Here is a 22,906-nt window from a genome sequence, read left to right as displayed (position 1 = left end):
ATGATGGAAATAATGCTTTTAAGTCTTGCTATTTTAGTTGTGATCTACAAAAGTCGTTTTAGGATCTGCTAGGAGCTGTTAAGAAATTCAGGTCCATTTAAAAAGGAAATTCAGGCCCAGACCCAGATCAAAATCTGCATTTTATTTTTACTCCCATGTGATTCCTATAAATTCCAGGTGATTCCTTTTCAAACTTGAAAAGCACCACTGCAGGATTCCCTTGTCTCTCTGAAATTTGCTTCTTCACTAATATTTTGATAATAAATCAGCATCTAAAAAAAATCCTTAGGAAGAAATAAAACAAAAACCCTCCAACTGGACCAATAGACAACATTTTAACAAACAGGGAAAAAAAGATTGAAAATGCCAAGGATTTCATTTTAAGAAGTTCCCTAATGAGAGCTCAGGGAAGCAGCAGGTACGAAACATCAAATGACATTACATTGGGCAGATCGGCTGCACAAGACTGCTTTCCAGTGTTGAAGAATGAGGATATTACTTTTTGGATTAAGGTGCACTGGACCTAAGTCATAGTCTTTTCAGTCGCCTCCTATGCATGTGAAAGCTGGTCAATGAATATGGAAGACTGGAAAATTGGTGCATCTGAGTGATGATGTGGGAGACTGTGGAAAGTACCATGCATTGCCAAAGAACAAACAAATCTGGGCTGGAAGTATAGTCAGTCTGCTCTTTAGAACCAAGGTGGATTCTTCCATGCACATTATCAGGAGAAACACACCGCTGGCAAAGCACATCATGCTCGGTCACGTAGAAGGGCCGCCAAAAAGAGGCAAACCTCCGACAAGGGGTGTATTGGACAGGGTTCTCTAGAGAGACAAACCAGATTGCTAGTAATTATATATAAATAGATTTATAAATATAGATATATAATTCAAGAAATAAACCATTAAATTATATACAGATGGATAATACAAGAAATTAACAGTTAACAGTTAAATTATAAAGCAGTGAGACACTAGCAGTCCTTCAAGGCTTGAGAGCTGCCAGTTACCAGTCCCCTTCTGTAGAGAGAGCTGGGCTCTATATACCCAGGCAGCAAACAGCAAGGCAGGTCCCCAACTGTCATCTGTCAGTCCCCAGCTCCAGAGATGAACATTACAATCATGTGGGCTTAAAGGGACCTCAACTTACAGCGACACAGTCCACAGGCTAGGCATCCCACAGGTAGTGTGCCCCTTTAAACTGAGGCACAGAACAACCAAGGTGAGGCTCACCGAGCCATTTATCCCTCTGCCCTTCAGTTAATCCTACTTGTGTTTATCGGCCAGGCTGGCACAATAAACTATAGCAATCCACCCCTTGCCAGCCTGGCACCTGTACACAATTCTTTACCCATACATACTTATATAATTTCCAATGATGCATTCTGCAACTGGGGAAATAACCACAGGATGGGTCCGGGAGCCCACTGGACCCACAGTGAGGCGTACTTGAGCTAAAATTCCATTGATAACTTGACCTCCATAAGCCCCCACTCTGATTGGTGGGCCTTCAAAACATTTTGGGTCTCCTGGAATTAGTGTCAGTTCTGAGCCAGTGTCTAGTAATCCCCGAAAAGTTTGATTATTTCCTTTCCCCCAATGAACAGTCACTCTTGTGAAAGGCCACAGGTCCCTCTGGGGAAGGCTAGAAGAAAGGCTAACAGTATAAACCTTCAGTGATGTAGCATGATCCTCCTTACAAGGGACCCGGCCTCCCCTTCATTCAAGGGGTTGTGGGTCTGTCAACTGGCTCAGGTCTGAGAATTGATTGAGCGATCGTGACTGTCTATTCTGCTGTTCACATGATCTACCATTCTTTTGCCTGTACAGATCACGTAAATATTTAGTAGGCTTCCCATCTATTTCATTCCTAGGGACACCGTGGCTAAGTAGCCAGTGCCATAATTCCACACGAGACAGGTTGCTTTATTATTGAAAACTTGCTGTCTGTTATAAGGGGGATAGTCCATGGCTTCTACAAGGGACTCAGCCGTGGCCCAGGACTGGCAGGTGTTTGGTTTGCTATGAGAGAGAACCAACTTAATCACACCTAACAAGTTTTAAGTCTCCAAAGATTCCTATGAATTGAAGAAAGGAACTACTTGCTCTAAGTCACTTTTTAAGAAGTGAAAGGGGACTTCCGTACTAAAGTGAGGTTCTTTCATCGGTAAACTTCCTGCTTGAAACTGTTAGCTTCACTACTACGGATAAGTACTTCCCAGATTTGTGAATCTGCGAAAAAATTCAAATCTCTATGAAAATTGTTGATTTAAGGAACTTCCCTTTTTGTCGAAACAAACTGAAGGGCCCCCGGGAGAGGTTATATGTATACATAGGATACTGCTGTCTGATGAAGCAGATGAGCAAGATCTTAGCAGAGAGACCTTCAGCAGTACAGGTCACATTTCTGCTGGGAAAGAAATTCAAAGCACCTTCCCAGTGCTTTTTTCTCTCCCTAAACACTCTGGAAATTGCAAATGGGAAATGTGCAACTCTCTGTTAGAAAGTGGGTACACGATGACCTGTTGGAAGAATTGTCCTAATTGGCAGATACCTGCATTTCAGGCTGCATCACTCTTTTAATGACAATGTCAGTGCGTGCTGGGTGGCTTGATACTTATGGTAATTATATAATCTGTTGTCAATTTGAGACTTACGAGTAAAGGAGTAGAGTTTAGCCTGTCAATCGGATCACAGCTTGATGACCTCATTTGAAGTGCTAAGGTGATAAGTAGCTTGCTGGAGGTGGGACACACGCTCACTCCCTTGAAGATTCTCTACTGATAAGGCTCACTCCCTGGGAGACATCTAGCTGACAAAACACACGGAGCTAGGCCAGTGCCCTGAGCTAGAGGAGCCACGTGGAGATCCCTGTCAGCGCTGCTGCTTACAATGCCATTGGATCCACAGGACTTCCCACCCACTGGCCTGTAGTCTTCCTGCATTGTGTCATTGCCTGTGTTTTGTGAGTCTGAAGAGGACTTTATAGATTGGTATCAGACATATAAGCTAATGTTGGACTTGTGGACTTGATCTGGACTGGGCTAGGATGTTTTCTTAATGTACAATTACTCTTTATACAAAGTATATATCCACGAGTCTCCCAGAATTTGTTTCTACCTGGACTAACACAGTAGTCAATGGTTTGTCTCTTAAGTTTGTATGATTATACAAAGCAGAATAAAAAGCTCTGCCTTCAAAGTTTGCTCAAAGCCTATTTTGGTATGTCACCCAATCATTTTCCCCCATTCACTAATGTTGCTTTCTCTGTAAACACACGTCACTCATGGCATTCAAGTTCCCTGTGGTGGTTTGCCTTTCTCATAGGCAGGGTTCGGACATGTGATGTGGTGAGCAAATTCTGAATTGGGTTAAGAGAGGACTTAATGACCTGAAGACTCCAAACTGCAACAATTTCTCTTTGCAATTAGTTGGACATTCATGAGTAGTAGACTTATGTTTATATCAAATCTTGCCCAAAATTCAGAGGAAATTTTTAGATGGCTTGATCATTGACTAACTAAGCTACTATCTTAACTGGCATCTACAAAGATTCTGAACCATCATTTAAAACTTTCACTTTACAAAGCAGACACTATTTTCCTATTTTTCAAAAGAGGGGCTGTTTGTCTTCACTTTAGAAATGTGTTTCTTTATTAAGGCTTTTGAGCCCCTGCCTCTTTGCTCTGTGGAACATTTGCATTCATTCTATTTTCTGTTCAATGGAAGGTCTGATCTCACCACCACTGTTTTCTGCCCTCTATTTCCATCAGGTTTGGTGCCCTTGTTATTTTGAAGGCTGTTTATTTTTCATCCTTTCTCCCCATTGTTTACATTGACCGTGTTGCCCTCCAATAACCATTTAGCCCAGAACCTCCCGTTTTGACATGCAGGGCTTTTATTGGTCAGTTTTAAAATATTTTATCATTCTCATTAGATTTCTTATTTAGTTCATGAGGTCAAACCCGCCCAAGGATGACCAAGGTTAGGCTGCCATCACGAGTCTAGGGTCTGCCTATCTTGTCACATGTATATCCCTAGACCTTCCCATTCCTATGGGCACACCCCTAGCTCATCCCCTTCCTGTCACGCTTATGCCTATCATACATCCTCTTCCTATGATGTGTATCCCTATTGTACTGCCCCTTCCTGTGACATGTGGTGACCTGTAATTATGCCCCCCTCCCCAAGGAGAGATAGCCCTTGGTTAGCAATAAAGTGGGAGCTCTTGCCTGCTCTCGCTCCCGGACTCCCCTCACGAGGACCAAGTGGGGCTGAGGTGAGCATGCTACCATGAATTGTGTCTGACTCCATTATTCCAATCTCTCCTCTATCTCTCATGCTCTCTAAGACTTCACTATAAGCTTATTATTGCTGTACAATTATGCCTACCGGACCTGTGATTTGTTGGGGACCCTCCTCTTCCCACAGAGAAATTCCTTGTTTTTCAATTCCTAGTATAGTATTGATCGATCTGCTCCCATGAAGGTTAAATATGGGGCAAGGCTACTCTGTCACATGGGGTCCCTACTGGATCAGAACTGTCTCGCCAGTCCCCAACAAAACATAGCTGTTACTCAGAAAACCAACAGTGCTTTAATGTGTTAACCGCCCATTTTAAATACTCCAATTTTACATTAGGTTTCTTAGACTTTTCTGAATTCAAAATAACCAGACAAGCATTGTAAAGTACATTTTATTGGTGTTTAGGCCTCAAACAATTTACCTGAAATAGATGGGAACAGAGCAATTTATTAAATATAACAAACATTTTTTAAAAGTTTTTGCCTGTTTACCATCATATGATTGTGTTCATGCAAGTACAATCATCAAAACAGTCCTCCTAGCGTATGTTGTAGCACCAGCTCTCATTTGCAGTGCATAATTTAATGCAAATTTCACTATCAAAACATATCTGACTTTAAATGTAAACATGGCTGCTACAAGTCAACTGTAAAAGGTAAAAGTGAATGATACTAATGAAAAAATCAAAATAGAACTGTGCATCACACATGATATAATTAAAATATTATATAATACTGTTTCAACAAGAACCTCCAACTAATGCTCTTTACATAAAGGAAACAGAAATAAGGATTGTGTAACCCCCCCAAATAGTGTTAAAATAGTGAAGGATATAGTATATGCCACGTTTTTCAGCACATTTTTAATGCAGTTTTTGTGGTGAAATTAGGTGCCTCGGTGGATATTTGGGTCGGCTTATACTCGAGTATATACAATAATATAAAATTTACCCCAGCAAAGAGAGAAGCCAGACCCCATGCAGTGAAAACTAAATTTGCTTGAGTTTACAAAGTCTTTTCTACAATGCACTCTGAACAAAAGGGCTAATTTTCTATCACCTTTTTTGAAACAATTACATTGTTTAATCACATACAATGGGTACTTTGTGGGATTTTCACATATTGTCAGCTGTATGTTTCTTACCTTCAAAAAAACTTTTCATCTCTAAACTGGTTCTATTTTTCCAAATGAGCAAAACATTAAATTATCTCCATGGAAACTCATATATAAAATCAAATCATCACAAAAGTAAGTCTGCCTTAACAGAACACTACAGAAAAAAGTATACAGGTGCTGAAAATCAAAAATACTCCATAAATAGGCAAAAATGTTCACATGTCATTACTGTTGATTTTATTAAATTTCTAGCTAAAATAAACAGATTTTCTTTCAAAAGGTCAGCAAGGACATTCAGTGCCACTTGAGCTTTGTCTGCAATCTACGCGAGCTATGTCTCTGTAGCATAAGGCAGGCTCTATTTTCCCTCTCAAACATAATTATAGACTTCAAATTTTTAAAAACAGTTTTAATATTGCAGCAAGCAAAACAAATTTGTTCTTATTGCTCTCATTAAATTACAACCTAATCTATAAACGTGAACATTTTCCCTTAAAATTGTCTGAAGCCATGCTAATACAAAAGAGTCTAAACATCTCTCTTGGCTTCCACAAATAAAAGGAAAAAGGAAAAATGATAAAATGAAGATATTATTTTATCGTCTTGAATGTCCTCAGTCTGTTTGGTAGTTCAAGCCGCACTTGAAACAGCAAGCTTCTTCAGGTGATCCATAAACACTTGTAAACTGACATCGTCCGTGAGAATAGGAGCTCCCGACTCCTGGGGGAAAGAGAATCGCCAGGATGAAAACAGGGGACGGAGGACACCTGGAGAGAAGCGATCTAGGCGCAGATACATAAAACCAACACCGTCATTCAAGTAAACTAATGCCCATGCGCCAGTCAATACACTCATAAAAATAGTAACGTGGTAACTCATCTTGAATGAACTGGTGCTTTTATTTATTTATATGTATATTTACATATAAATATATACACATTTAAAACAAATTATTTTTCAGAAGAGATCAGCAAGTTAATGACAAGAAGTTAGTTCTAAAAAAAAAAAGAGTCATAGCTCTTGTGGTTCTAGTCATACATAACCTCTGCAGGAGGAAGGAATGTGAATTTTATCACCTTTTCAGATGCTAATTCATACACTTGAAAAACTCAATTATGAAAGGAAGCAAAAGCCCTGATGTTAACAGACAGCGTCTAGAATCAGAGTGCCTGGGCTCAAATCCTGACTTTGCCACAAGGGTGCCTTGAGGAAGTTAATTACTTACCCTGTCTTACCTTCCTTGTGTGTAAGACAAGGACAATAGCAGGACGTACTCGCAGGGCTGTTGTAAAGACCGTCATTGTTGTGTGAGGCTCCCTTGGGCTGACTCTGACTCACAAGTGACCTTATTTATGTGTAATAGGAAAAATCCCTGCCTGCTCCTCTCCCAGCTTGGGGTTATGTTTGATCCCACTGTCGCGGCCACCTTGTCAATCTCTCTTTTTCACTGAACCTCTACCAAGTATGACACTTTTACCCAGAGATTAAATGAGCTAAATGAAAGCAATTCAAACAATTCCTGGCGCACAGAGTAGGCACCCAACATGTATTTTTTATTCTTATTATTTCCTTTAAAAGATCTAGTATAAAGTGAACCCTGAACACTGTTCCTGATTCTACCATCATGGCTAACACACACACTTTCCATCTCATCAATTCACCCAATCCCTGAACTATTCCTCCTACTCAAGACAAAACAGGGATTTTCTAATTTATAGATATGTGAAATTATAAATACTAATATATTCAACTCAATTTTATCAAAATTTAATATTTGGTTGTTACCAATTTACTAAATAAGCCCTTTTTCTCCTTGAAATACATGCAAGATTAAGCAGAAGGTCCAAGCTTTTCAGGTTGTCTCTGAGGCCGCAGAAGTGGTGTAGCGGTGGCGCCCTCTTCAGGCTGTTCAAGGGTATTATCCTTAAGTACTGGACTTCTACAAAAACCTAAGACGTCAGGAGGCCACTGACTGGAGTCAAATGCTGGCGGCCGAGTTAACTCCCTACAATACAATAATCCAACTAGCTCAATGCTGAAGCCATTTACCTAAAGACAAAGTTCTCCAGGACACAGAGAAATGGAAATGGAAAACAAGAGGAAGTGGGAAACATGACAGTGCACTGAGTGGATTGTAACGAATGGATGAGATGAAGTAAAATGTACATGAATGAGGTGGAAAACCGATCTGCTATGTAAATCCTCACAGAATTCACAATTCCTAGTCACTCAGGTTCAAACATGAATTACTCCAACTACATACTTCTCAAAATTCCAGACCATTTAACAAGTAAAATGAATATACACACAAACCACTTAAACTGATTGTTAATATTCTGGCACGCTTGCTTTAATGTTCTTTTTACACTTTTTCCTTTTCTTTTTTGAAGTATTTCTGCAAATTGAAGATGTTACGACATTTCTTTCCTAAATATGATATACCTCCTATAAGTCCTATCTCTTAAAGTATACTGCATCAAACTCATGAAAATTTTATAACATTGTTTTAATTACTTAATATGTAGTCTACATTCACATTTCATTAACTGCCGCTTTATAGTTGTTGTCTTCCCTACAACTCAAGATTTAATTAACATTTAACTATTAAATTATGTTGCCATGCCCTGGATTGCTTTTGATTTCTACCCCCTTCTTCCCTGCCAATTTCTAATTAAGTCTCAATGAGTCTACTTTTGAAAGCTCGCTCATCTTTAGTCCTCCATTTCCTTGCTTCACATTTGGATTATATTTCAATAGATCCTACTTTGATCTACACACTGTGCCCAATTAAGCTTAAATCTCAACTTCACTACACGCCTCAGAACCTTTAATGGCCCTTCGTAACAAATAAAAGGGCAGCTCCTTTATCTTCAACCTGGCAATCAGGATCCTCCAAAATTTGGCTGCACAATACATTTCCAGTTAGATCTTCGACATTTATCCCTAAAATGCACTCCCTGCTTCTGGCAACCCTCTCTTCTGCTTTAGCGTTCCATTCTCGGGACCCGATCCCAAGGACTTCCATACGACCCCCTCCCCGGGGGACGGACAACAGAAAAGTGGGGGAAGGGAGACATTGGAAGTATAAGACAGGACAAAATAACAATTTACAAATTATCAAGCGTTTGTGAAGGGAAGGGAAGGAACGGGAAAAACTGAGGAGCTGACACCAAGGGCTCAAGGACAAAGAAAATGTTTTGAGAATGATGAGGGCAACAGATGTACAAATGTGCTTGACACAATGGATGGATATGATTGTGATAAGAATTGTACGATTCCCCAATAAAATGATCTTAAAAAGAAAAAGAGTTGCATTCTTTAAGCAAGGTTCCATTTTCTGAGTAATAATCATCGTTTAAGGTAACTGCCTCTTCTTTTAGAACTCTTTTCTGATCTCACATCCTGTCCTGCTGCCTCTGCCTCTTTTCTCTCTCTTTTTTTCACTGTGCGACCCGCTTCAGTGCCTGAAGCCCTCGGGGGAAGCCAGGCAATGGTCGGGGCTGCAGTATGCTTTGGCCTGGGCTACTGTGAGAGGCCCATGGGATCGGAACGGCCGTAAATCCAAACCCAGGCACCTTCTTTCTGTTTCTAAATCTGCTAAGTCCTCCTGATGTTTCATATTTTTCGTAAGGCACATTTTCCATTTTGATTTGTATTTTAGTAATTTTAAGGATCTATCTTACTATGTGCTGGTGTCGGCAGTTTCAAAACCAGGAGTCACTCTGCGGGAGAAATATGAGGCTTTCTAGTTCCACAGAGTAAAGTTGCAGAGACCCTCAGGGGCCGTTTCTGTCCTGCCCTCCAGGCTGCCATGAGTCAGAAGTGACTTGATGGCAGGGAGGTTGGTGCGTTTTTAACTCTTAATACTAAGAGTTCTCCACATGTTAATACATGTTCTCCACAGGCAAGGATGATCATTGTGTATCCTGACATAGCAAGCCACAGAGCCCTACACATGTGGATACTGACAAATGTTATATATCAACAATGTACAACTTCTAGCAAAAGGCATATATTAGGAATGATTCCCAACCCTCCTGCCCAGCGGCCCAACGACATTCCCTAACCGCTCCTGGCCTTTTGTGGTTCATGGACTGGCATGAAGTTTAGACCACCACTTCCCATTTTATATTATATGCTTTCTTGCTTTTTATCTCAGGGTATAGTGCTAACCTTGTAATATAAAAGAGCTCTATTACATGTCATCACCTCTTATTTTCTATGGTGCCCCCAAATACTAATTATATTTTCTACTCTTATTTTTTCATTACTTTCCAACAAAAGTTATTACTAAAAACATATAAAAAATACTTAGCTCTCAGTGTAACAACCTACACACACATACAAACATACACACACACAGGAAGAAATAATCTTCAAGATCTGCTATTTACACATACCTGTCCCCAGGCATACATATTATTATGAGTCTGTGAAGGGTTGACTTTTGAAAGCAGGAAACGGGCCTTAAAAGCAAAGAAGAAATAGCATGAGCCATCAAAATCAGATTTAGTCAATATAAGTTAAATGAATACATTATCTCATCTAAAAGCAATTTTCTTTTAAATGCTTTGGTAAAATATATTACTATGATATAACGTTTAAAAATATGAACTAAACTTTGAAACATGTATGTCACATATTAATAATTAATGAGTGAACTCTCTTCTTTCCAAATTATACATTCAAAATAAACTATTGAGTTAAAAATTCAACATATAGAAATTTTACATCCAACAATTATATCAGCTGGTACGAAATTTACTAAACACTTAATCTGAAATACCAGTAGACACTCAAATTCCCGAACAGAGTAGTCCTGGGTTACCAACAAGATCTGTGCTGTGTCTTTAAGGTTTTTAAAGACACTGGGTACAAATTCTCTTTATTCAGCCTTACTTTTGTAGTCAATGATTTAACAGCTGCATGTGTAACGAGTGAAGATGATTACGTAAAAAACTGTTGCAGTAGTGGTTGGTTCAATCACTTCAAAACAATGACGAGTTTACACACAGCATAGAGCAAGCCGGAGCCGTCAGTAATGCAGACTTAAGTTGGATGCTAGTGATCCAGACACTTGTAATGGGGGGGAGGGGGTGACGTGTAGGGAGGACTACAATAGCAAAAATAGAAACCATGAATGAATGAATGAATGAATGAGTGACTCCTTCTGCCACGAGACCAGAAAGGCTGGATTGTGCCCATCTGCCATTAATGATGAACGGTTCTTTAGAAGAGTCCTGATCCAAGGGAAAGGCACCACATTTGAAATTCTCATGGGCTCCCCCTACGTTCTGGAGCCATGGAGGCTGAGTGAGCCCCAAAAATTACTGATCTGAGACCTCTGTAAACCTTAAACCAAGGAGTACCGAACTAATATGTGTTGGTCAGCAGTTCAAAACCACCTGCCACTCTGTGGGAGAAAGGGTAGGCTTGCTACTCCTGTAGAAATAACCTCTAAGGGCAACGAATGTACAAATGCACTTTACACAATTGATGTATGGATGGATTGTGCTAAGATTTGTATGAGCCCCTAATAAAATGATTAAGAAAAAGAACCTCTAAAATATTCTTGAAATGACAATAGTTTATCTTAACTAGTAAAAAAAAATGTTTGCTTTGCACATTATGGTCTTTTTAGAATTATCTATATGAGATCAGATTGAAAACAGCAACTTAAACTTAAAAGGAAAAATTTCATATTAAGTGAGCAAGGCTTTAAGAAACTCTAGTCACTGAAGTGAACATACAAAAAGTATTAAATTGATGTACCTGTTGCTGTGTATATTTTCAACAAAATAAAAATTTAAACCATGAAAAAAAGGTTTTTTGCTTTAAATTACTCCAATTTTTAACCATGGGCTACTTTCATGAGATAAACTTCTCCAATATTTAACTATAACCTCACTATGGCTCACTATCATTATCATGGAAACAGTTTAACTGAAATAAAAGAGGAAATTGTCCTGTATCATCATAAACTATTATTTTATATTGTAATAATATGCAGATGTGTCTTTTGCCGTTCACCAGCATGCAGTTTTCCCACTCTGGATGTCATCAGTTGAGCACAATAGTCAAAAGTAATGACTCTGAAGCAAAACTCAAAGTCAAATTCCAGCTCATCCATTTACTTTGTTTCCTTGGCCAATATTCTAATCCTAAATCTCAACTTTATGTTTAATTAGATGAAAATAAAAATAGACTTTTATGAGAATCCAATTAGATAAAGTACAATATACAAAGAAATGGTAACCCCTATTACAAAGTAACTTCTAATAATGATTGCTATCCTTTCCAAATACCAGCTGCTGGTGTTTGCTCCCTAATATGTAACACTGTGCTTAGAAATGGGCTACAGCAATAGCCAAAGCACGAGCCTGGCCTTCCCAGGAGGGGAAATAAATTAATAGAAGTCACAATGATGAACTTACTATAAGTCTGATAAAAATTAGAAAGGATAAGTAGGGAAGGGACTGGTACCAGGTGACCTAATTTGAAGGATCAAAGGGCTCTTATTTAATCCTCATTCTAAATATCTGCCTTTTGAAATAATACTATCCTACTACATGACAATTTATTTTCTAGGAAACTGGAATATTGGAATCAGGAAAATGGAATAGAAGTATGTTACCACAAAGTTAGTATTTATTTATAGGCTTTAACAACAACCAAAAAAGTTGAAGAACGGTACACAAAATCATTTTTGCAACGGTTCACCTCCCCTTTCTCAACTAAGGCTGGCACAGACCATAATGTCTTCTTGGCTCTGGTATTAGAAATGGGTTAGAGGTAGAAAATGAGAGAAACTGCAAGCGCTGAGCAACTGATCAATAGTCTTACGGCTTTACTCTCAAAGCTATGCAACGGCAAGCGCTGGCTAACTTCTCCTGCCATTCCCGTCCTTCTGTGCCTCCGCTAGCCACAGGCAGCAGTCAGACCAGCAGGAACACCTCCATGAAACCCCGTAGCACAGAAACAAACTCTGCTTGCCTGGCTGCCGCCGTGCTCTGTGTCGATGTATCTTGGCATAGGAAACCTGGAGTGAAGAATCTCTTGTGCATCATCCAATGGGGCTTGCAGAAGGTGGCGGAAATTTTCATATTCGGGCATGTCCTGGTATCCTGACTTGCGCCACTGTGCTATTGTCTAATTTTAAAATAATTTAAAGAATGGTTTTTAATTTCTCATCCCTATAAAAACCTTGAGATGATGTTTTCAAAGAAATAATATTCAGAAAACAAACTATAATTTTTCCTTAACATTCAAAACTATGAGTATTAATTTCAGCAGAAAAAGAGCATTTTAGTAGATTAAGCAAATTAAGGATAAATCTTTGAAAGACAAAAACAATACTTAAGAAAAATTAAAACATTATGTTTATCAAAGTACTATTAACTAAAACCTTTTAAACTAAGTTTAAGGTAAATGAGGTAGGGAAGCTTGATATAGGAGACTTCTGACAGACTTGAAAATTGATCATTGGAAAACAAATAATAAAATTGATGATTACAAGAGGTTTTATGCCAACCTGACTGGACCAGCATCCTAAATACTTTGGATCTAACATAATGTAAGCAACTCCAAAACATACTGTTGAGAACGAAGGGTCAGAGCAGAGACCCAAAACCCATCTGTAGACAGTAGGACATCCTCTCACAGAAGGGTCACAAGGAAGGATGAGTCAACCAGGGCTCAATACAGCACCGATGAGACTCACAACCTTCCTCTGATTCTTTGAGGCTTCCTCACCTCCACTATCATGATCCAAAGGGACAAACAACAGAAACCATGGGGGAAGGGAGACAGCAATTGGTGTAAGATATTAAAATAATAATAATTTACAATTTATCAAGGGGTCATGAAGGTGGGAGGGATGGAGGAAGGTAAAAAAAGAGGAGTTGATACCAAGGGCTCAAATACAAAGTAAATGTTTAGAAAATAATGATGGCAGCATATGTACAAATATGCTTGATACAATTGATGTGTGGATTGTTATAAGAGGCCCCGATCAGATGATCTTGTTAAGAAGAGCAACTCCAGCCTGCACTATGTAGCACAGAAACCCTTACTCGGGTTGTACCCTGATGATGTCTCCTAGGGGTAAATGCTGTGGAGAAATTCTTCTCTTCCTGCTGGCCTAGATCCTGGATCTGACTTCCCGGGACTTGAGGCTGTGATCTATTATGTGGCCTGTCAACACTGGGAGCTGTCGGCGGCCTGCCATGTGATCTTGCCAACCTTGGGAGCATTCATCTTTGCCTCCTCAAGCCTGTCTCCCTGTGCCCCCTGCTTCCTGGTGCACTCGTCAGCCGCTGTGTTGAGACTGTAAGGGCCTGCGGCTCAGCATCTGCCCCCAGACCTGAGCTGGGCTAGTGCTGCTGGTCTGCGGCTGCATGGGCCACTTTCTTACACCTATATGGGTGTCATTACTTTTGTTTCTCAAGTCTACTACAATGATCTATGATTAGGACGTCTTTATCAACAGCTACATTCTGGCAATATGCAAACACATAGAAAGTTCAACGGTGATAGCCATAATATAAAGCCTGTAGAACGGTGCCTGCACCAATTAGCTTATTAAAATAAATGGCTACAAGGATCATGTAATTAAGTCAGCATAAATCTAAACCTGGGGTTTGCTTTCTAAACCAACTAAATTAATCAAAATCTACTTTCTAACGCTCTACTTTGGAATAGAGTATAAGCAGATACACTTCTGACTTCCCTTTAAGTATTTAAATAGCTATTTAACGCAGCAAAAGCGATCAAAAACAAGGCATGGCTCATTAAAATGTCTAGTCTTAAAAGTGAAGAGTATTAGAAACGGATAGCAAATAAAAATAATAATTATTAATATCATTTAAAAAGATGTCTTAAGTAACACTTTTGCTATTTTGGCATGAACCTGGTATCATTTAACACTGAAACAACTGGAAAAATAAATCTGTATAAGTTATTCACATACTAGAATATAAGCTTGGGGGCGGGTTCATAAAAGTATCCACAGTACGTCCACAGTATCCAGAAAACACTGGGGTTTTTTAAAAGAGGAAAGTGCTCAATAGTGGTTTAGTGAATAAAGAGACTTCTGTTTATGAATCATGGCTATTTGGAGACAGATTTCTCCCATCTCGAAGTCCAGGGTAAAACCCAAGTGTGATACTGTGAGCTGAGGTGATCAATTTGTATGTATGTATATTCCATGACACTAGACTTCGGGGGAGAGCCATTAATCAGATGTGAACAAATGGGCAAACTACCCACAGGTAGCCTATAAGAGGAAGCTTCAAAAAGTTCATGAAAAAATTCCATTACTTTTTCATTCCATTTTCCACAAACTTTTTGAAGCCCCCTCGTTAGCTTATATTTAAAAACAGAAATCAAATCAAAACCAATATAATGGCCAAACAGCAAAAACCCATTACTGACGTGCTTGACGCCCTGCGAAGTCTTTCTTACCTCACCGTGGTAAATCAAGATCTGGAAGAAGGTGTCCATGAGGAGGATGCGGTCCGCAAGAATGCTGCTGCTGTCCAGGAGAACGGGCTAGCGTGAAGCAGACAAGAGGGAAGGAGGGGAGCCAAATTAGTTTAAAAAGATCTGATAGTCTCGCCAAAATATTTCAGAATGTTCAGTTTCTATTTTACTACGTAAGACCCTGTGCTGTTATTAAATCTTATGGTACACTTTACCAATTTTTCAAAATTCTCTGCATGGAATAAGTTACGAGTAGAATCCAGGAGAAATCAAGGATGATTGTTAAGCCTCCTGGTGGCCCCAGTGACTCGGACGGGAAAGGTGTGGAATGCAGCAAAGTTGGAGCAGATAGAAAATTAAATAGTTCTGAATATGGCATTAAAGGAATGACCTGGACCAATGATATCCATTTGGGAATCATACTTTTGAAAATGGCATTTAAGCCTATGGGGTTAAACTGCACCAGTTACAGAAAGAGGCCAGGAGAGTGAGCCCTGGAACGTGACGACATTATATGGCCAGAAGCTGTAAAAGGAGACGAAGCCCAAACAGTCAGTGCAAACAAGGAAAACTAGCTACGTGCAGTACCTATCACAGAACCTAGAGCACAACCATTTCCAGGCCAGGCGTCACCATGAGAAGAGCTACCAAGATGCGGATGCTGGTGGTCTTGCTAAGATAAAAGTCATCTGAGTATAGGGATGGGCAAAACACTAATGTAGACTGAGAAGAGCATGCAAAGTGAGCACACAATGTGTGACTTTAGTTATTCTAAAATCAGACTGGCAATTAAAGAAATGGTGAAGTCAAAGTTTTGCTGTTTTGTTTTTAATGAGTGCTTCTAAGGGCTCCATCAGTGTGAATGAGAATGATAATTAATAAATTATCAAGGGTTCATGAGGGAGTAGGGAGTGGGGGGAGAGAGTGAAAAATGATGAGCTGATACCAGGGGCTTAAGTGGAGAGCAAATGTTTTGAGAATGATGAGGGCAACAAATTTACAAATGTGATTTACACAATTGATGTATGTATGGACTGTGATAAGAGTTGTATAAGCCCCCAATAAAACAATAAAAAAATAAAGAAAAAAGCAAATAAATAAACTCACACTAAAAATAAAATAAAAGTGTCCTGAATGATGGCGATTCTATAGCTTGAAGCCTAAAATAGAGTAGTGTCCAACAATCATGACATTCTGTCTAAACAAAATCTCTTGCTTTGCCATGGTCTCAGTTTTTCTCTGGTCTTTTGTAACCATTAAACAGTTCATTAAAAAAATGTTTTGTCATTTAATTTGTACACAGCATTTTTATAAGTCATTTTAGTGGGGGCTCTTACAGCTCTTATAACATTCTGTACATCACTTGTATCAAGCATATTTGTACATATGTCGCCATCATTTCCAAAACATTTTCTACTTGAGCCCTTGGTATAAGCTCCTCCCCTCTCCCCACTCCCTCATGGACCCTTGATAATTTATAAATTATTATTATTTTGTCATATCTTTCCCTGTCCGACGTCTCCCTTCACCCACTTTTCTGTTGTCCGTCCCCAAAGGAAGAGGTTATATGTAGATTTGTAATCAGTTCCCCCTTTCCACCCCACCCTCCCTCCACCAAGCAGGACACTTTTAAGAGATGTAAAAGATAATCATAAGCATGAGAGGGTTTGATCACACTTACATAAAAACAAAAGGACAAAGCAGTCCCCAGTCCCCTCCACTTTATTTTATTCATTTATTTTTTTATAACTTCTCTAAAATGTCCTCATGTAGTTTATGGCATATGGTAAGCACTCACTAACACTTTTTGAAAGAATATGTGAATAGCTAGAGATAACCATTATTTTAATACATCTTTATATTTAGTAACTGTATCTAGAAGACATTTAGGTTGGTTTCATTTGCTTAGTGCCACACATCAGAGCAACTAAAAAAAAATGTTTCATCCTTCCTGTCTTACCTCTGGTGGTCCACTGAAAGAATATGCATAGAGAATAGGCTGAATCATGATTAGAGACTGGGTCAGATCCTGACGCATAAAATGGTGACGGTAATAAGAACTCTCGTCTGGACTATTATTAAAAACTTGCAAGAAGGGTGATCTTCTTAAATGAAACATGAACTGTGTAGACAAAACATAAGATACCTATTAGCAATTTCAATATTACAATAGGAAATTACTATTACAAAAAGCATCTGATTAAAACTATTAACAATACAATAAAACAGTAAGTTAATTAAGAGCCTTCTAAATTACATTTCTCAGAAAGAGACATTATTTGTGAAATTTATCTACTTCTGAAAAATAAAATAGGAAAAAAACCGTATGGGAAAAAGAGAAAAGACACAAAGGAAAAGCAGGACAGGGGCAGAGTTGTCTCAGACATAAAAGGCCTCACTGTCAGCAAGTGCGTTCGCCTCATGGAGAGCCTGTAGCCCAGCGACCATGCGCGCACGCGCGCGCGGCTCCCGAATCCACCCATCGTCCAGGACGCAGAGCCCAGCTGCAGGCTGTGCTTTCACCCCGCTGACTTTGCGGTCAGCAGCCCGCCTTGTAACCCACTCTGCCCAGGCTCCTTAGCTGTACAGTACGATTTCCCAAACCCCTGGCTCTGATCGAAATTACTTAAAGTTGATGCAAGCAGTTAAATCCCGGTTTTCTTTATTTTTTATTCATCATTCTGGCTACATCTCTGGGCTTTTTTAAAAGCCATTACCATCAGAAGACCTTATGAGATTGTCTACTTTTGTACAGCATTGGGAAAGGTCTTCACTGATCTTGAAAGGAAAGAGAAAAGGTAATCTTGTATGTCCATGTGAATCTTCATGCTAACCCCGCCCTGTCCCTCAGATAGACTCTCCAGACCTTTCACCTCCTGCCCCTGCTTCTCGTGTAAGGTGTAAGACAGGCGTGATGTTAGGGCTGACGAAGGGCAGCTGCTCTAGGCTTGGGTAGGGAGGGTCCCAGCAGCCAGGCTCCGGCGCTCCCACACTGTCCAGCCAGGCCGTCAGCCTTCCCCAGCCCTCGGGGTCCAGTGCCTACTGATCATCTGCGGCTGGAGCTCTCCCCACACCCGCCCGTCACTGAAGGTCCCATCTCTTTTCCTCAGTGAGCCACGTGACCCTGAGAGGCTTGATCATTCCTCTTTACTCGCTGGAATGCCTACTTGGTAAAGTTTCAGGTAAACACCGTGGAGATGACGGTGCTTCTAAAATTTATTCTCTGCTACTTTTTATGAGCACTTTAGTCTCTACTTCCAGTAATGACTAGAAAGGAGGAGAATGGGATGCCCAATTCTTTTAAAGATCTAGAAACACAAGAAAAAGGTGCAGAGTAAGGAGAAACCATGAAAAAGTGATGAGAGGTTAACTCGAATACTTAGGTAGATGGCCTTATCCCTTTCTAATATGCTTCTGAACAGAAACAAGGCCTGGAAAATTCCCAAAGCAGAACAAGGAAGGGTTCTGCAATACACTATCATCAAGCCGACACCGGCTCATAGCTACCTTTAGGACAGCGTAGAACTGCCCCCGTGGTTTCCACCGAGGGCCTGGTGGCTTCAAACGGCTGTTAGGCCAGCGGTTCTCAACCTGTGGATCGCAACCCCTTTGGGAGCCGAACGACCCATTCACAGGGGTCGTCCAATTCATAACAGTAGCAAACTTACAGTGATGAAGTAGCAATGAAAATAATTTTATGGTTGGGGGGGGGTCACCACAATGTGAGGATCTGTATTAAAGGGTCGCAGCATTAGGAAGGTTGAGAACCACTGCTCTAGGCCATTAACTGTCTTACCTGATTACACAAACCCCACCAGAAGTTTGCGGAAGTCTTACTGAAAGCAGGTGGTTTCTAAGTAACTGATAAATAAGTGATATTCAGAGAGCAGTTTTCCAAAAAAAGTTGAAATTTATAGAAAGTTTTTGTGGGAAAATATCCGGTATGCTTCCTCCTTCAGGCTATGCTAAAAATCTCCTTGAAGGAGCATTCTGGCTATACTTCCTCCAAGACAGACATGCTGCTTCTTCTGGCAGCCCATGGTACTGTCAGTATTCTTCCTCAGCACCGCAATTCAAATGCATCCATTCTTCTTCGATCTTCCTTACTCAGTGGCCAACTTTCACATGCATCTGAGGCAACTGAACACACCATGGCTTGGGTCAGACGTACCTGAGCCTTCAAAGCAACATCCTTGCTTTTGAACACTCTAGGAGGTCTTGTGCAGCAACTGTTACCACCCAAGGCAATGGGTAAATCCAACAACCTCCACTTTTTTTTGTTGTGTTTTTTTAAACCTATGATTTTAAAACTAGCTATCAAATTGACACATGAGGGGGTAATGCCACTGTCTCAAAAGAAAAACGTACTGTGTACTGTACGGCAAATCAAATGACTTGTGTCCTATTTATCTGGTGTGTCACCAAAAAGTGACTCTCGGGAAGGAGACTACGCCATAAGACTAGCTAGTAAATCAGTAAAATTACCTTAGATGAAATCCTTTGGGTATTAATTCTATTACACAGTAAGGTTGCGGTATAAATTTCTATTCACCACAAATAATGGCCATTTACAAGATCAAAATTTAAAAGGTACTAATATTCTTTTCACTGACTATATACACAACAATATTAACATATGTACCCTTGAAAAATATAGCTAACCAAAACAATAACCCAATATAACATGTCTTATAAGATGAGCAATAAAAGACAAGTAACAAGAAAAGTGAGCGCAAAGGTACTGGGACAAGAAGAAGAGAGCATGGTCTTTTTATCAACTCACCTGTGGATAAAGGGAAAACGTTTCTGAAAATCTGAAGGAACTTGGATCATCTTTGTGATACTCTCCAAATTTCTGACACTACATAAAATAAAATACATAGTAATGTATTTCTTGGCACAGAACTAAAACTTTTAGCTATATGTATTCTATTTATTTTAAAAGTTCTTACTTTTTAGGAGGTAGAAATTTGATATAAGATACAATGGAACTATTACTGAAAAACTTCCAAGAAATAGCTTACAACCAAAAAAATTTTTGAACTTCAGAAGCAAACAATACTTTGCCCCAACACTGTTAATAATTTATTTTACAATGTCTAGACTTTTTCAAAGTCTCTGATAACAAAGAAAGAGCTCTTAGATATAAGCATAAGAACTCAACATATGTCACCTTAAGAATCTACCTAAGACAGACAACAGCCACGTAACTGAACTCTGAATGCACCAGGACAACAAATGCATATCGCTGGCCTGAACTTTAATAACCAGAGGCAAGAGCAAAAGGAAGGCAGAGTAGAGGGAAAAGGAAGTTTAGAAACATCAACAAGCAATCTGATGAGCACAGAAGAGACACGAAGGTAGAAATTAGAAGAAAACAGGTGAGAAGGAAATATGCTGGAAACAAGTAAACCCTGCAGAAGAGGCAGAACACATCTAGATAGTGAGATAAGACATGAGAGAAAGTGCCTAGCACAACAACAGTCAGTATGCAATCAATAAAAGTTAGTTCCTTTCCTCGTTCTTGAACAATGTCTCTGCCCTGGGAAGTTTTTACAGCATTTGTGTAGTCTGTTTTCTGCTTATATCACCGTGATTATATATTTATCAGGGGCCAAAGCAAGCAAAATAATAAACAGAAATAACAAAATGTTCACTGCTAGGAAGGATGCAAGATTTGTGCTAGATGGAATATTCAACTGCATAATTTATGTATTTATTCATAAATGAGTTGATCACATTTTTGGCTTCCATGAAAAAATCATTTCAGAACCACAGTCACCCAAAATAGGATAAACTGATAGCTGTATAGCAAATCCTCACAAAACAGACCGTGATTCTGGGTTTGAATGTTGCGGTCTTCATGCTCCCTGATAGTTCTCTGGTGAAATACATAAAGATAATAATCTCTATTATCTGGTGCCGTATTAGCCACGTTACAACTGAAATTAAAGGAAAAATCCAGTTCTTCAGTTGCACTAGCCATATTTCAGTACTCAGCAGCCACATGTGGCTTGTAGTTACCACAGAAGACTGACAGGGCAGATAACAGAAGACTTCCAACATGACAGGAATTCCCAAGACAGTGCTGACCTAAAATAGCCAATACGCCTAGAGTATCTAGACTATCTATCAAGCACAAGGAAAATATAATTGTGCAAAAGCCAGTATGTCCAGCATGATTCAGAACTGTCGATCATATTATAATATTAAATATATACATATTATGCTATCCCTAAATGTCTGCCAAATATGATTATGGTTAACCAAGGTAACAAAAAGATTGGTGACTTGTATGCTTGGATGTAAATAAACTAGAGATGTGCACAAGGTTAATTCCTAGAGTAAATAAAAATCATTTGATACTTATACCCCTAATTTTTCTTTTATTGTGAACATTTTTGTGACTGAATATATTCTTAATTTTTAACAATAGACTAGTGTTCCACTAGATTGAAAATATACCAATATTATCTTAACCAATTCCTCATTACTGTATTACATTTATCCTGTTAAATTATCTTTGAGATAAATACCTAGAATTTCTATGAAGAGACAAGTCCCTGGAGAAGGACAGCATGCTTGGAACAGTGGAGACACAACGAGAAAGCAGGAGGCTCCACAGGATGGACTGACACGTGGCTGCAACCATGAGCTCGCACACAGCATGGCACAAAGCCAGGCAGAGTTCCATGCTGCTCTACATCGTGTTTCTGGATGGACTGACCTGACAACGACCTTGAAGTTTTGGGCATATGTCATCAACTACCTTCTGTATTTAAGGTTATACAGAGGTCGTAAAAAGGCTGTTCAGCAAGTGTGCTTGACACAGAGGACGGATGGATGGATTGTGGTGAGTCGTACGAGCCCCCAATAAAATGATTTTTTTTAAAGGCTGTAGAGATTCATATACAAAATATGCAAGCTATGAAGTTGTCCATTTCCCTAGATGCTAGTCAAAGCTAAGTATTAACCTCTTTCATCTGTCTGGTCTGACAAGTGAAAACTACTGGCTCCTATATTGCAATTGGGTTATTAGCAAGACTGGTTACTTTTTTATGTTTACTCTTTGTTTATTTTGTTTACTGTTTAGGTTTATGTTTAGCAGTCGTTCCCATTGTTTCTTTTGTCCTCATATTCATGACCTTTACCCATTTTTCATGCAAATCTGATTTGTATATAAAAACTCTTACATAGAAAAAATTTAACCATCATACATAGAACAAATGCTGTCATTAAATTCTGTTGGTGATATTTTTGTCATACAAGTTGTTTCCCCTATTTTTATGTAATGAAATCTTTTAATATTTTCTTTAATGACTCCTTTCGGTTTCATCTTTTTAAAAAACTTTCTCAACCTAAAGCTTAAATATATATTAACCTATATGAGGATGCCTCAAAAAGTTTGTGAAAAATGGAATTAAAAGGTTTAAAAAAAGGTAATGAATTTTTTTCTAACTTCCTGGAGCCATTATTGATACTGTTTATTTTACATAATTTATATATAGGTAGATTTATAAACCTTTCGGTTACTTCTTAAAGCTTTGTAAAACATCTGTCAAATCCCTAGCTTTGCTGTTCCTATTGTTAAATGGCCGCTGGCCCACGGTGACCCCACGCACAGCAGAGAGGACACGTACTCAGTCCTGTACCACTCACAGTGAATGAACTACAGATCAGACCCTTCGGATGGGCAGTTTTCACTGAATGAGTCTGGCAGTTAACTGTCAGGCCCTTCTTGTTTGTTTGTTTTAGTCTGAAAGCTCTGCTGAAGCATCATATTGTTGTTAGGTACCAGCACCCTCACAGAATGCAAGCCTCTATGCACACTGTACTCTATGTACAGATAGGAACTGGAAGCACAGGGAATCCAGGGTGGATGAGACCTTCAAGACCAGTGGTGAGAGTGGTAATACTGGGAGGGTAGAGGGAGGGTGGGTTGGAAAGAGAGAACTGATTACAAGGATATACATGTGACCTCCTCCCTGGGGGACATACAACAG

General features: G+C 39.3%; 1 protein-coding gene and 1 non-coding gene across 2 annotated transcripts in view; both read right to left on the bottom strand.

The window, feature by feature from the left end:
• Nucleotides 1–4,684: 4,684 nt before the first annotated feature.
• Nucleotides 4,685–22,906, bottom strand: part of SEC23A (SEC23 homolog A, COPII component) — a 61,745-nt gene continuing 43,523 nt past the window's right edge. Inside the window, exons 15-20 of the mRNA XM_075532375.1 lie at nt 19,687–19,764; nt 16,864–17,025; nt 14,886–14,972; nt 12,417–12,572; nt 9,824–9,889; nt 4,685–6,143 (exon numbers count right to left, since the gene is read on the bottom strand). Of these exons, the coding sequence (XP_075388490.1) occupies nt 6,054–6,143; nt 9,824–9,889; nt 12,417–12,572; nt 14,886–14,972; nt 16,864–17,025; nt 19,687–19,764 (639 nt within the window). The 3' untranslated portion in view covers nt 4,685–6,053. The remainder of the gene's footprint in view (nt 6,144–9,823; nt 9,890–12,416; nt 12,573–14,885; nt 14,973–16,863; nt 17,026–19,686; nt 19,765–22,906) is intronic.
• LOC142427124 (small nucleolar RNA SNORA42/SNORA80 family) lies at nt 8,865–8,996 on the bottom strand. The gene has a single exon (XR_012779944.1). It is a non-coding gene; the product is annotated as a small nucleolar RNA SNORA42/SNORA80 family (small nucleolar RNA).

Source organism: Tenrec ecaudatus, chromosome 14, assembly GCF_050624435.1.
Source record: "Tenrec ecaudatus isolate mTenEca1 chromosome 14, mTenEca1.hap1, whole genome shotgun sequence".
Taxonomy (NCBI): Eukaryota; Metazoa; Chordata; class Mammalia; order Afrosoricida; family Tenrecidae; genus Tenrec; species Tenrec ecaudatus.
Note: the sequence above shows the minus strand (reverse complement) of the source record. Positions and strands in the feature narration are given on the sequence as shown.